At 46.6% G+C, this 15,000-nt stretch overlaps 1 protein-coding gene and 1 long non-coding RNA gene across 3 annotated transcripts in view; one reads left to right on the top strand and one right to left on the bottom strand.

Annotated features, from left to right (window-relative positions):
- Positions 1–5,937, top strand: part of LOC115067355 — a 41,511-nt gene extending 35,574 nt beyond the window's left edge. Inside the window, exons 3-4 of one of the 2 annotated variants that reach the window (XR_003846775.1) lie at positions 3,319–3,754; positions 5,405–5,927. This is a non-coding gene — a long non-coding RNA (uncharacterized LOC115067355). Of the gene's footprint in view, positions 1–3,318 lie in introns of both variants that reach the window. The other variant, XR_003846774.1, reaches the window with a different exon arrangement.
- A 990-nt stretch (positions 5,938–6,927) lies between these two features.
- Positions 6,928–15,000, bottom strand: part of R3hdml (R3H domain containing like) — a 14,250-nt gene continuing 6,177 nt past the window's right edge. Inside the window, exons 3-5 of the mRNA XM_008851005.2 lie at positions 14,282–14,414; positions 11,886–12,001; positions 6,928–7,876 (exon numbers count right to left, since the gene is read on the bottom strand). Of these exons, the coding sequence (XP_008849227.1) occupies positions 7,744–7,876; positions 11,886–12,001; positions 14,282–14,414 (382 nt within the window). The 3' untranslated portion in view covers positions 6,928–7,743. The remainder of the gene's footprint in view (positions 7,877–11,885; positions 12,002–14,281; positions 14,415–15,000) is intronic.

Here is a 15,000-nt window from a genome sequence, read left to right as displayed (position 1 = left end):
GAAGGTCAGGGAGGTAGGTGCCCTAAAAGCCATACAGGTTGAGAAAAAGGAAGAAAAAGTAGCACTGGATGTTAATCACATTCACTTTATCAGAAAATGAAATGGGGTCCTTTAAACACGCACACACGCACAGATGCTCCACTGTCCTGGAATGATGGTACTCTCTTTTGTAGCTATAGTAGATGTATGCTGTGATGCTGTGACTCTGACCATTGGAGCCCTCCTTTCTCTTCCAGCCACACCAAGAGGGTTGGCAACAGCTGACTGGATCATATCACAAGTCAAATTTCTTTTTTAAAATGCTGAGCCTTTTTTTCCCTCTTTTTTTCCATGGAGATAACAATATTTATTTCACATAGCTGTTGCAACAATTAAACAATAGATTCAGAATATTCTTCCCATCCATCCATCCATCCATCATCCATCCATCATCCATCCATTCATATAGCCATTCAACCACCCATTTATCCAACCACCCATCTATTCATGTATCCATTCCACCATCTGTTCACCTATCCCCTCATCCACCCATCCATCCACCCATACAAATCCATCTATCCATCTACACACGCAACCATCCTTCTATCCATTCATCCATTCATCTAACTTCTCCATCATCCATCCATCCATCCATCATCCATCCATCCATGCATGCCAGCAGTTCTCCGTTGGATACCAGTTATGTGGTAAACACTGCACAGTGGGTGAAGTGAGAGAACATACAAACATCATCTGAAATGTGTAGACCTGGGAGGCAGGAAGATGCTTTTGGGTGATACTATTGCTACATTAGCCTTTAGGAGGACTCTATGGGGCCTCTTGTTCACCCCTAGCCTAGGCTTATGGAAAGGCTGTAGCTCCCAGAAGCTGACTTTTGTTCCCTTTGGGATCCAATGAGTCTTCCTCTGGGCATAGGTTCAACCAAGTCTTACAACCGTAGATTAAGGTATACCAGCCCTTAACTGTGTCCATCTAATCTCTAATTTGGCAAAATTATCTCCATTGTCCAAAAGAGGAAATAGGTTCAGAGAAGGGAAGTGACTTTTCCAAGGTCACACTGATGATGAGTGGAATGGGTCCCCAGGCCATTTTACTCTTCAGGTTCTGTTGTTTCCTCCACATCACATTCTTCTGCTTAGCGGTGGGTTAAAGCAAAGAATCCCCAGCCAAATCAGAAGACCAGTCCCTGACTGTCTGTCATTGGCCATCTAACCTCAGCTATGAATGATGTTAAGAGGCTAGCAATGTGGTTCAATGGGTAAAGGCACTTGTTGCCAAGACTGATGAACTGAGTTCAATCTCTGGAGCCCACATGGTAGAAGGAGAAAACTGACTCCCTTGGGCTGTCCTCTGGCCTCCAAATACATACCATGGCCAGTGCGTACTCACAAGCGCGCGCGCGCGCACACACACACACACACACACACACGCACACACACGAAATAAATGTTTACAAAAATGACGTTAAGTAATATTTACTGAGTCCTTACGGTGTGGGTGCTATCAAGAGGTTTACACCCTGGCTCCATGTGCCTTTAGGGGTCCAGGGCTCCAATATTGTGTCCACTTCAAAGAAGACAAAGGAGGTAAAGAAAGGTTAAATGGCTGAGATGAATGTTGCAGAACTCGAGCCAGCACCAGGATGGACCGTGTTCCAGAGGCCAAGAGCTGTATGCGGGCATGTGTGCTTTCACAGGTTTATAAAATACCCCTAGTTTTTTAAAATCCAGAATGTGCCTCAGAAGGAAAAACAGTCTCTTGAACACCCTCCACAGAAATAAAACTGCCACCAGTTCCTTTGTGTCCTCCCATGGAATTTTCTATGCAAATACAAACCTGTGTGTACATATATAGGGCCACATCCGTTTTGTTATCAGAAAATATATACACAGGTTTTTGCTACTTTCTTTTACTGCAGCTTAGAGTTTCGTCCCCATCCCCACACAGACTGCAATTTTTTTCTTCCATAACGGGACAGAGTTTCCTCATAAATTTACCTATTCTCCCTCTACTAAGGGACATTTGGGCTACTTCAGTTTGGGGGGTCTCTCAAACCCTTCATGGTCAGTGGGTAGTATACTTCCCCAGCCCCTGACACCCAACACAAGAACATGCTCTGTTTCCATGGCCCCTGCTGGACTGTGCTTAAACCTTATCCCTAAGGGAGGCATAAAGGAACCAAAAGACTCTCTCCTGGGGTTCATTCACCAAGGTCCCACCGCAGCGACTACATACCACCAGGCCTAGCTCCTTTTCCAGGGACTTTGAAGGCCATTGATGTATCTGTATGGAAACCTCTACTTTTTGCAGAATTAGGGAAAGCCCTGGGCGTGGGTTCCCAGCAAAGCCTTCCTCCAGGTAAAACAAACCAAACCCTGGCCTCAGGCTCTTTCAGCCCCTCCCAGAATTTCCCACCCCACACAGCCATGTCCTCCTCAGAAACCTTAGCAAACAAGGCCCAGACCTCCTCAGAGCCTCCAGTCATTCTAGGAGGAATCCTTGGACCGTCTTTCAGCCCATCAGAAACACAGGGGGTGTCCTGTGGCCTTTGAAGCCTCACCCATGGTCCCAACCCATCCAGCTGTCCCCCAACCCCAGTTGTTGGCCTTACTCACCATACGGACCCTCCACTGGAGCCCCAAGGGGCACGTTCACACTGACCATGACCATGCACCCAGCTGGACACCGGGAGACATGGAGGAGCTGGGACCCACACACAGCAACAGAGGGGCCACCAGGAGCTGGTCCACCAGGAAGGCAGTAAGCACAGCCAGCTGCCACCGCCTGGTTATCTTATTGATTCTCCTAATCACCCAAGGTGGGTGGATACGTTAAGTTAAAGAGTAACCAGTCTCTTGGGGGAACCTGTGGCTGGGAACTGTCGCTTTTGTCATGGCAACAGCAACCTGGCTAGACCAGAGGTCCATTCAGGCCTCAGTCCAGCACTCTTGGGTTTAGGGGAACCTGAAGCCAGATGTTAGAAACATCAGCCTTCCAACTTGAGAGAAGGGGCTGAGCAGGAGGAGCTGGGGAGTCGAGAGTCCATAATGGGTGGGGTTTTATGGCTCTGGATTATGGGTGCGGTGCGTGCAGGAAAAAGTGGGGAGGTCTAGAGAGGGGTAGTGGAGCAAAGGAGGGTGGAGAATTGAGTTTATTGCCTACCAGATTTGATGCTGGGAGCTGCAAACAGACATTGGCAGGATTAAATTAAACCTTGAGATAAGGACCTTGAGACAGAGGAAAGTTGCTTGCTTGAGTCTCACAGAGTGGGTCAGTGAGGAACTCGAATTACAGCCCCTTCTCCCATTCATCTTACAGGTTAATTGAGCATCCACTATGTGTAGTATCCTGTGCTAAACTCCAATGACATAGAAATGAGCACAGCAGACGTCATCCTTGCATGTATGGAACTTGTGGACTATTGGAGGAGATGAGCCTTAATAAGATTAATGATCATCAAAGATGTTACTCAGTGGTGGGTGCTATTTGGGATGGAGCAATTCACCACTGGCTCCAGACCTGTGGGTGCAAGACTCCTCTGCTGGCCTTCCTCTCCATTCTACAGGAAACCTGCTGATGAAGCCTGCGGTCTTCTGAGAGAAGATCTTCTGAGAGAAGGTCTTCTGAGACCTTCTCTTTCATATGACATGCCCGACCCTGGCTTTCTTCCTCTTGTTAGGCAGTGCTCAAATGACAAACTTGGATTTCAGAGGAGTCACAAAACCCAGCTCTGTCATGTTCTTGGTGCTTTTTGGTAAGTTTTTTTGTCTCCTTACAGTAACATCAGCCTCCTGTGTTGCTCTACCTCCAAAAAGCCTAGCTGATATAGCTCTCTCTGGGTACACTTTCTCAGCCACTTCCGGGGTAGCTCCACTTGTCACTGATGGGCACTGGCTGTCTCCAGTTCTCTGTTTTCTGAGCTCTCCCGCGTGTTGACTTTTTCCTGACTTCTTTTGCTTCCTGTCTAGGTTAAGCTCAAGACCATTATTTTAGCCTCTCTCTGCTTCTCTCCCAGTTTCTCTCCTGACAACACCCCAAGCCAGGATAGACCTCAGTATTTTGCTTTCTTCATGTCTACACCCAGCCGGTCCTTCGTGCTAGATGGGACCATGGTCGCTACCAACTTCCACATATCCCCTACACCACCCCAAATCCTTACCCCAGGCTTCCCTTCTTTTCACCTATTATTTCCTCTATTCCAGAATTTTCTCTCTTTGAACTTTGTCCATTCTCTTCATCTTGAATTTTTTCTATGCTCTTTGTCAAGATGCAGCTTTCCCTTCCTCAGAGAAAACTGAAGCCAGGAGCAGACCCTCTAGAAAAGGTGCACACCTGCTTTTCTCCCTGCCCTCCATCCAGGGGCACCTGTGTCTATAGCCCCAATTCTCAGCTCAGAAGCTCACCCACTTTCCTTCCCAGTGCCAGCACCTTGGTTCAAGTCAACCTCATCTTTCACCTGGATTACTGAAGTAACTGCTCCTAGCATCCAGATGGGCCCTTACCAAATCTGGCCTTTGACAATGTAGTCCTCTTTATCTTCAGTGAAAACTTAACACTGTCATTCCAGTGACTGGATCTTAGTGTGCTCCCTGATGTAGCCCCAAGACTCTTCATGGTTTGGCCCCTACCTACCTCCCTGACATGGATCACCACTCCTGTGCACACGTGCACACACACACACACACACACACGCACGCACGCACGCACGCATACACGCACACGCAGAGGTGTTTTTTCAGGCCCTGGCATTGCCAGGCACCCTCTGAGTCCACGGTCCTCTATTCACACAGCCCTCTCCTCCCTGGAACCCACCCACCTCTTCATTTTAAAAAGTCTGTTTGACATGGATAATGGGGAAAGCTATGGATATGTGGGAACAAGGAATATATAGGAAATCTCTGCTCAGTTTTACTGTCAATCTAAAACTGCTCTCAAACACAATCTTAAAAAGAAAGCCATTTTTCTTCAGACCCCCTATTCCTGTTTAGACTGTGAGCTTCTCATTCCTATCCTCCCAGGTAACATGTCAATTCTAATAAAGTGTGTTCATCTTCTGTTTATTTTCTGACAGCCATTCCACTACAATGACAAGCTCTGGGAACACAGGAACATTCTATGGTGCTGGGGATGGAACCCAGAGCCTGTACATGCCAGTCAAACACTACCTGGCCCAACACAGGAACATTCTAGATCTCAGGGATAAACAAGCTTTTTCTACAAAAGGCCAGAATAAGGGACTACCATGTTCAAGGCTCTGAGTGTTATCCCCAATGCCAAACAAGCAAACAAAAAGCAACAACATTTGAATTTCTACAGAGTGCTTTGCAACACAGACTTCCACAGCAATTTCCCTCTGAACACCTAGGACAAGCATGGTCCTCTCAAGCCTGTCTTTGCTCTGTAGATCTGCAGGGTCTGAAGCCTCCACTGGGAATGAACCCAACCTGCTCATATCTTGGCCTTGGGCTTGCTCAGAAGTTACCAGAAAAGGGGAATCTGGAGACCATCTAGAATTCCTGCCTGGCAGAGGCCCTCTTCCCAGAATTGTCTCCACCTTTGTTTACTCCCGCCAGTGAGTTTTTTTCTTCCCCTTCCCTCCCTTCTACCACCTCCTCCCCTTCCTCTTTCTGTTCCTCCTTCAGAAACAGCGTCTCACTCCTAAGCCCAGACTGGCCTCGAACTTGCTTTATAGGCAGAGCTGGCCTTGAACTTCTGATCCTCCTGTCTCTACCTCCTGTGTGCTGGGATTATAATGTGTGACTTCATGCCAGTTTCTGACATGCTGGGGATCAAGTTCAGGGTTTCCTGCTTGCTAGGTAAGCACTCTACCAACTGAGTCACATCCCTAGATATATGGTTTTTAAAATGTAATATTATATATTACATGGTTTTACAGGAGAAGGAACAATTTATTTGTTTGAGACAGGGGTTCATGTAGTCCAGGCTGGCCTCAAACTTGCCATTAAGCAAAGGGTGACTTTGAACTTCTGATTCTCAAACTTTCTATGTAGGAGAGGGTGACTTTGAACTTCTGATTCTCCTACCTACATCTCCTGAGCACTAAAATTACAAGTCTGGGGTTAATTCAGTGCTAGGGATCAAACCTAGGACTTTCTGCATGCTAGACAAGCACTTTATCAGCTGAGCTACATCATCATTTTATTTTATTTTATTATCATTTTGGGGGGTATTTTTGAGACAGGGTCACCCTGTAGCCCCCAGCTGGCCTGGAACTCACTATGTAGACCAAGCTGGCCTTGAACTCACTGAGATCTACCTGCCTCTGCCTCCTGAGTGCTGGGATTAAAGGGGTGCGCAACCATACCCCGCATAAAGGACTTTTTAATACAGCCATCCCCAAGGAGGAAAGCTATTATCTGGGAATAATAAACTTGCATCTGTACCCTTGACCCTCTCATTTCACTCATTCCCAGCATCTGGATACTGACACTCATCCTGACCTCGGCCTTTCTCTTTTGCCAAGTGAAAGAGTTGATGCCCTTTGTTAGCCCCCTTTCCTGTTTCCAGTAGAGTTAGTTTCCCCTCACTCTTTCTCCCCTAAACCAAATTCTTCTTGGCTTTTGACCCTCCTGGGAGCTGACAGAGTCCGGACAAGAGCCACAGCCCAGGATCTCAAATGATTTTATTAGAAGCAGAGAGGAATGGCCTGGGTGGAAACGACCTAGAGGAGAGAAGATGCACTTGATCCAGGGCTTCACAGGGGCTCTGGGGGAAGGAGCTGTTTTCTGTCCAGTCTGGGCTCTCTCTATGAATGGAGCCCTCTGTAGCCTGCAGGGAGTGGGCCTCAGCTGGAGGGCAAGGTCTGAAGGAGGAGGTTTTACTATCTCCAGAGACAAAAGAACTTTTGTGTTTTATGGTCTCTGGGTGGGATGGGGTGGGAAAAGGGGAAATGGTTTATTGGAATGAGAGAAAATGAGATTGGAAGGGAGAAAAAGAGAATCAGCCTGCTGAAGCTGAGATGGAAAAATGTGTGGTGTGGTGACATAGCAGACAGAAGAGAGCAGGGCAGATTGAGAGTCAGATGCCAGCGGCTTTGGGTTCTGGGTCTCGGCTCTGCTCTTTGCAGAGGCTCCAGATAGGTTGAAGGAGGTATAGTGTCCCCATCTGTGAAGCAAGTTAGGACCTGAAATGTGTCCAACCTAGGAGGAAACCACTAGCCCCCAAAGGCTGGCCAAGTTGGCTGGAGTTTGATGGGTGGAGGTGAGTTTTAGGTAAAACATATTTTTGCTGTCTGTTTGCTCTCCCAGGTTGGCCTCACATTTACTATGTAGCGGAACTTCTGATTCTCTTGACTCTACCTTCCCAGTGCTAGGACCACAGGTATGCACCAACAAGCCCTATATGCCTTGCTGGGAACTGAAACAGGACTTTGGGAATGCCAGGCAAGCACTCTCTGGGATGAGCTACATTTCCACCCCAGGCTAAAGATTTTTTAATAAATGCCTTTCACTGGGTGGACAGTCTTGGGCTGAAAGTCTGAGAGTCACAAGCTAAGCTTCCAGTTCTGTTCCTGGCTGCCCTGGCTTCAGAGATTCAGACTAAGGAAAAATGGGGGTCTTCCCAGAGGTCTGAGAGAAGAAGGATGTCACTAAGGAAATAGGGAAGGAGACAACGAGGCACCTTTGACACATTCTGGACATTTAAGAAAGGGAATCTAGGCTTTGACCAGGGAGAAGTTTCTAAGGTCAGGGCCAACAGGAGGCACCATAGCACTGGGCTTCTTCAGATCCACAGGAGCCTGTTGGATTTGAGTCCTGAGAAGCACATGTTGCTGTTGCAGTTGCCTTGGTAATTGGGGGGACATGCAGAGCATGGCTTCCCTGTCTTGTAGGGTGCCTCTCCAATCCAGTTTCCCCTGAAAGAGAAAAGGCCCAGGGGAAACAGGGTTAGGGAACAGAATAGTTAAGTGAACAACCTTCACATATGTCCACATCTCTGCCTTAAGGTTCATTGGCTGGCTATGTGACCTTGAACATGGCACATCTGTTTTTTAGTTTCTTTCTTTGCACAACAAAAAGAACTTTCCTCTTCAGGGATGCAGCTACGAGCAAATGCGCATGTGTACAGTATTGCACCTGGCAAACAGTGACTTCCTGTTAACAGCTGGTGTTCTCATTTCCCCTGGAGGGGGTGGAACTGAATTCTGGTCCTGGGTTCTGGTTCTGTGTTCTGATCCTAGTAACAGATCAAGCCACCTCATTTAAAAAAAAAAAAAATTCATACTATCTTCTGAATCAAATAAATGAGAGTGTTCATAAAAATGATGTGAAATAGCCAGTGAGAAAATCCCTGTATGTGTACAACTGAGAGCTGGAGTAATTGGCTGATCAGCGTAACCATCATGGAGTCTCATGGCCACTGCCCTCCATATCTTTAGGGTTTCATCCCTAATCTACACAGCCTGCTCTGGAATTGCCTCTCAGAAGATCACCCTTCAGAGAGGGGGATAGGAAGTTCTTGTCTAATGGCTGCATTACAGAGGTTTCTATGGGCTGATAAAAAAAAATTTGAGAGGGCTGGGGATGTGGCTCAGTTGGTAGAGTGCTTGCCTAGCATGCACAAAGCTCTTGGCTCAGTCCCCAGCACCACATAAACCATGTGTGGAGGTGCATGCTTGTAACCTCAGCATTTGGAAATGGAAGCAAGAGGATTAGTTCAAGGTCATCATCAGCTACCTGGTGAGTTTGAGGCCAGTCTGGGCTACGTGATTTTGTCTCAAATGAAAATAAGGCTGGCAAGATGGCTCAGGGGGTAAAGGCACTCACTGCCAAGCCTGACAATCTGAGTTCAATCTCCAGTACCTATGTGGTGGAAAGAAAGAACCAGCTCCCAAAAGTGGTCCTGTGAAGCCAGGCATGGTGGCTTACACCTTTAATTCTCTGCTGAGGCAGGCAGATCTCTGTAAGTTAGAGGCCAGCCTGGTCTACATAGGAGGTATGTAGCCAGCCAGAGCTATGCAGTGAGACTTTGTCTCAAAAAAAGCAAACACCAGGCGAGGTGGCACACGCCTTTAATCCCAGCACACAGGAGGCAGAGACAGGTGGAGCTCTGGTCTGCATAGAGAGTTCCAGGCCAGCTGGGGCTACAGGGAGACCTGTCTAAAAAAAAAAATCCTACAGTTGCAGAGTGACATGGGCGCCCCTCTATACACAGATAACTGTAAAAATATTATGATTATAATTAATGTCACTGAGTTCACTTCAAAATGATTTAATGGGCTGGGCGTGGTGGTGCACGTCTTTAATCCCAGTACTTGGGAGGCAGAGGCAGGCGGATCTCTGTGAGTTCAAGGCCAGCCTGGTCTACATAGTGAGTTCCAGGACAGCTGGGGCTACAGGGAGACCCTGTCTCAAAAAGACCAAAAAAAAAAAAAAAAAAAAGATTTAATGGTATATTTTCTTATATTTTACTGCAACTCTGAATTTTAATTTTATTACATTGATTTATTTAGTGCCTGCATGTGTATTTCTATGACATGAAAGAGAGAGCTTATGAAGGAATGGGATTCCTGGGTTTCAATACAATTCTGTCTATAAAACAGGCAACAAGCCACACCGGCCATAATTTTCTGATTCCTGCTTTACAGAATCCCATAGGGGCTGTGGGTGGGGCATTCCAGAGTGCCCTAGTTAGCAGGGTGTGCTTAGCTTCACCCTGAGAGCCCTATCCTTGAGCCACTGAGGCTGAAGTTGGAGGGTTTGTGAATTCGAGGCCATCCTGGACTAGGTAAAGAAACCCTGTGTCAAACACCAGAATGCCCTAGCAGCACATCCAGTTAACATGCACACATCTTGCCTTTCCAGTCGCTGTCCCGGTCTGAGCTTGTGTGTCTGTTCTGCTGTGTTTCTTTCTTCTCATAAGACCTAGAATCACTTCTGCCCTTGATCCAGGCTACATTATCTCTTCCTTGGCCTGTATGTCAGTTATCTTTACAAGCCCCAAGTTCTTACACCTTAAGTGAATACTCCTTATGGCCAGAAATGGAATCAGTGTTTTTCCCCCCAAAAGTGATTGGGTTGTTTTTTTTTTTAACATTTTGAGGATTTTTTGTTTTGTTTTCTGTTTTTGTTCTTGCTGTTTTGTTTTGTTTTTCTTTTTGAGATAGGGTTACCCTGTAGCCCCAGCTGTCCTGGAACTCAGTATGTAGACCAGGCTGGCCTTGAACTCACAGAGATCTGCCTGCCCCTGCTTCCTGAGTGCTGGGATTAAAGGTGTGTGCCACCACGCCCGGCTCCCAGTTTTCTTTTTTCATCCAGAAACCTGATCTAGTAGGTGTCTGATCTTTTGCAGCAAGTATCTATTTTAACTTTTTAATTATATGTACATGTATTTATCTGTGTGTCTGCATGCCACACATGTGCAGGTGTCGGTAGAGGCCAGAGACACTGGATCCCTTAGAGCTGGATTTATAGGTAGTTGTAAGCCACCTTCTGTGAGTGCTTGGAACAGAACTCAGGTCCTCTGCAAGAACAGTACGTACTCTTAACCACTGAGCCATCTCTCCAGCCCCCCAAATCCAGATCTCAGAAGGAGCTTTTAGGAATCAAGCATGGCAGAGCATACCTCTAATCCCAGCAATCAGGAAATTGAGGCAGGCAGATCAGGAGTTCAAGGTTCAAGCTAGCCTAGGCTACATGAGATCCTGTCTTTTTTTTTCCTTAAAGGTGAGGTCGGAGAATGGGTGGTGGGAAGGACTGAGTGACAGAATTAAAGTGGTTCTTTTGTGGGATTTGGTTTCATTTTGTTTAACCACTTAGGGGGAAAGTTCTTTCAAAAAAAGGATGATCTTGGACTAGGCATGTTCATGAAAGATAATTGCTAAGCCTGGCATTGTGGTTCATGCCTATAATCCCAGCTCTTAGGAAGCTGAGGCAATCAGAAGTTTGAGGTCAGTCTTGGCTACAAAGTGAGTTCCAGGTCGGTCTAGGCCACAGAGTGAGTTCCAGGTCGGTCTAGGCCACAGAGTGAGTTCCAGGTCGGTCTAGGCCACAGAGTGAGTTCCAGGTGGGTCTAGGTTACAGAGTGAGTTCCAGGTCGGTCTAGGTTACAGAGTGAGGCCTGTCTCAAAAACCAAACAAGACTAAACAGCTGTTCTTGTTTTGTGATGAGAATCTTCGATGTTCAGAAGTTTGCATGCTGTGTATTGGATGGGAACTTTGAGATAGGGTCTTCCTATAGCTCTGGCTGGTTCTAGAACTCACAATGTAGACCATGCTGGTCTGGATCTCACAGAGATCTGCCTGCCTGTGCCTCCTGAGTGCTGGGACTAAAGTCATGCACCACCATGCCCAGCTTGGATGGGAACTTCTATCATTATATCCCTGCGTTTCTAAGAGATTTGGGTAAAAATGGCTCCTGATCTCTCTCCCACCAAGGTGACTGCTGAGTCTTGGAGAGGGAGCTGAGCATGCTCTATCCCATCTGTTCTGAGATCTGCCTGCCTGCAGGAACAGGTATTTTTAGCTGTCTATTTTCTTGAGTTAAGCTCAGAAGGACTGGTACTGCACCTGTGGCAAGAGGCTTGGCATTGGTCTGAAAATCTAGATCCACAGTGAGGTATTAGCACAGCCACATCAATGGGTGGATGAGCCAATCTGGGCCACACTCCTACTACAGACTTCATCTGATGCTGTGTTTGTACCTTCTTCTGCTCTCCCAAGTGATTCTGAAACTTGGGTTCAGCTTAGGGGCAGAGCACCCTGGGTTCCATCCCCAGCATCAAATAAAAAATGGGTTGTAAATTGACTCTTTAAAATTCCCTAACCTGTATGGTTTTAAATAGAAGGGGGAACATTTGTGTGGATCTTTACACTCCGAGCAGCTGCTCTCCCTCCCCAGCGCCCCTTTCCTGTTGTGTTACTTACTTAATGGCATAGTTACAGACCAGGTACACAGCCTGCTGCCAGGTGCTGCCCCACACATTGATGCTGCTGCAGGTGTGGATAGCACAGCCCAGCCGACTGGAGGATGCCCACACCATCTGTGGAAGCACAGAGACAAGGAAACTGTGAAGGGCTTGGAGGAGCCCAGAATCACTGGACAGCAAGGTTCCTGGGCTGGGTTCCAGGTGGGTACATTATGTGAGGTCTTCCTGGGAGGGTGGTCTGCTTGTCCTAAGGGAGAAGGGGACTTAAAAATATCTTCTTAGCTGGGCGTGATGACTCATGCTTTTAATCCCAGCACTCAGGAGGCAGAGGCAGGTGGATCTCTATGAGTTCAAGGCCAGCCTGGTCTACATAGTGAGTTACAGGACAGCTGAGGCTACAGGGAGACCCTGTCTCAAAAAGACCAAAATAATAAATAGATAAATAAAAATAAACAAATAAAATAAACCTTTTTTACTGTAACCAACAGTAAGGAATTATTTCATATGTGTACAAAAGTTAGAGACGCACACACAGCACAAAAATTTGATGAATGAAGGGCAGGCCAGGCCTACGAATGGGTAGCTCAATGGTAGAACACACACCCAATCATTATAAATCCCTGGGATTGATATCCAGCACCGTGAGAGCATGTGTGTGTGTATACACACACACATGCACACACACACATACACACACACACGCACGCATGCACGCACATGTACACACACGTTTTATAAACCAGTATTTAGCCTTATCATATGTGGTATAAGCTACTGTTTTCTATACTGTTCATTTCATTAAAAAATTTTTCCTTTTGGTAACTAACCTTTGCAAGTCACTGTGTTGAAGGTTAAACACAGACTAGAATCAAACACACTTGAATCAGGATCACCACATCACCTGCTGTGTGACTTTGACTGAGTCTCTAACCCTTTCTGTACCTCTGCACTTCATTAGAAAGGAGGTAATTAACATCTAATGGGAGGCAGGAGGGGCATTGGGTCAGATGTCACATTTTGTAGGGGGGTCTCAGAGTTTGCATTCTGACATTATCAACAAATGAGTCACAGAGAGACAGCCAGGATCAAAAGAAATGGACAGACTAGGACAGCTGGAAGTTCCTGTCCTGTTGCTCACAGCAGCAATATTGCATTGTATTTTTATGCATATTATCAACATAATCTTAGCACTCAAAATATGCTATTTTTATTTTACACACATGTACACACTAAATAAATAAACAAACAAATGTAAAATAAATGAAGGTCTTAATATAATAAAAAAGGAATGGTTCTGTTTTTCTGGGGCAGCTAGTCTATTTTTTAAAAATATTTTATTTATTATTATTTTATGTGTATGCATGTATTGCCTGCATGTAGGTAAGTGCACCCATGTCATGCAATGCCCGCGGAAGACAGAAGAGGCTATGGGATCCCTTGGAACTGGAGTTACGGACAGTTGTTAGCTGCCATGTGGGTGCTGGGATTTGAATCCAGGTCTTCTGCCAGAACAACCAGTGTTCTTAACCACTGAGCCATCTCTCCAGCCCTAACTTTTATTTTTATTTTAAAGATAGTTGAAGCCCTCAAAAAACAGAGACAAGCAGATCTCTGTAAGATTGAAGCCACCTTGTTCACAGCGTGACTTCCTGGCAGACTGACTTGGGAGACCCTGTCAAAAAAACAAAACAAAAACAAGATATTTGGAGCCTAGTAGGGTGGCACACTCAGGAGGCAGAGGCTCCACTCACTCTACATAGTAAGTTCCAGGCCACTGGGGCTACAGGGAGACCCTGTCTCAAAAAACAAGAAATAAAAATAAATAAATAATAAATAAAATCTAGTTGGAATGGACTGTGCACAGCTCAGTGGTAGAGCATTTGTCTAGTACGCTTGAGGCTTTGGGTTCATCACCAAGACTATATAAAGGAAGAGAGGGAGAGAGGATAAAACAGATACTAGGAGCCTTCGAAGGCAGAAAATGCTCAAAACATTCAAAGCAAAATAATGGTAGGGTATAGTGGCACATGTCTATAATCCCAGCACCTGAGTGGGTGAGGCAGGATTGCTGTGAGTTCTAGGCCTGAGACGCTGTGACGCACACACACACACACACACACACACACAGATTGATTCAGTGCCCACACAACTTTCTAGGAATGTATACCTTACAGAAAAGAAAGCATACACTGGGCACAGGTGGTGCCTGAGTCCCAGCCCTCTGGAAGCTAAGGCAGGAGGATAGAGAGTTAGTGAGATCCTTCCACAAAAATAGAAACAAAAGGTAGCCCTCAGAGCCTGTGTTTTCACTCTCATTCCACCCCCACCCCCCATTCTTCTCCATCTGGGGTGCCCCGCTGGGTGTTCATCATCACTCTTAGCTGACAAGGATACCTGGGTGTAGTGGGAGCAGACAGGACCACTGCAGAGCCAAGGGCAGTGAGGGGTACAATCCTTTGGGGCTGGAAATGAGTAATGCCGCTTCTCCTCAGACCAAGATTTCAGGAGGTCTACCACAGAGCGGTACCTGGGGAGGCCAAGGACATGGAAGAATTGGGGGGAGGCTGGAGAAGGCGCTCTGCCACCAGCTTGTTGGGTCACTGCACTTCTTCAGGTTCTTCATCTATAAAATGAAAGAATGACTGGGTGTGGGGGTGCCCGACTTCAATCCCAGCGCTTGGGAGGCAGAGGCAGGTGGATCTCTGTGAGATTGAGATCAGCTTGGTCTCCATAGAGAGAGAGTTTCCAGGCCAACTGGGGCTACTGTAAAAAAAATAAATAAATAAAAGAGCAGACAGTAGTGCTTTCCTCACAGTAGAAGGAAGTTCGGAAGAGCAGTTGGGGTGGGCTGTGGAGACCTCACCTGTACCTGGTCCATAGTAAGTGCCGAGTAAGGCTTTGCAAAGAGCTAGGCTTGAGCCGCATCAGAGAGACTTGCTGGAGCATCTCTGAGGCCTTGGGGACACGTGATGGGAGAAGCAGGCCAGCCCTAGAAGCTCTCTGGAAGCTGAAGCGCCTTGTGGAGCCTGAGAGCCTTCTCTGTCAAACACACACGTTGGACCAGGTTAAGACAGCGGTCGCTCTTTAAAGATCAGATACCACAGCCTGGCGAT

Source organism: Nannospalax galili, unplaced genomic scaffold (assembly GCF_000622305.1).
Source record: "Nannospalax galili isolate Female #2095 unplaced genomic scaffold, S.galili_v1.0 scaffold205, whole genome shotgun sequence".
Lineage (NCBI taxonomy): Eukaryota > Metazoa > Chordata > Mammalia > Rodentia > Spalacidae > Nannospalax > Nannospalax galili.
The sequence above is the reverse complement of the archived record's forward strand: the minus strand, read 5'-3'. Positions and strand labels throughout refer to the sequence as shown.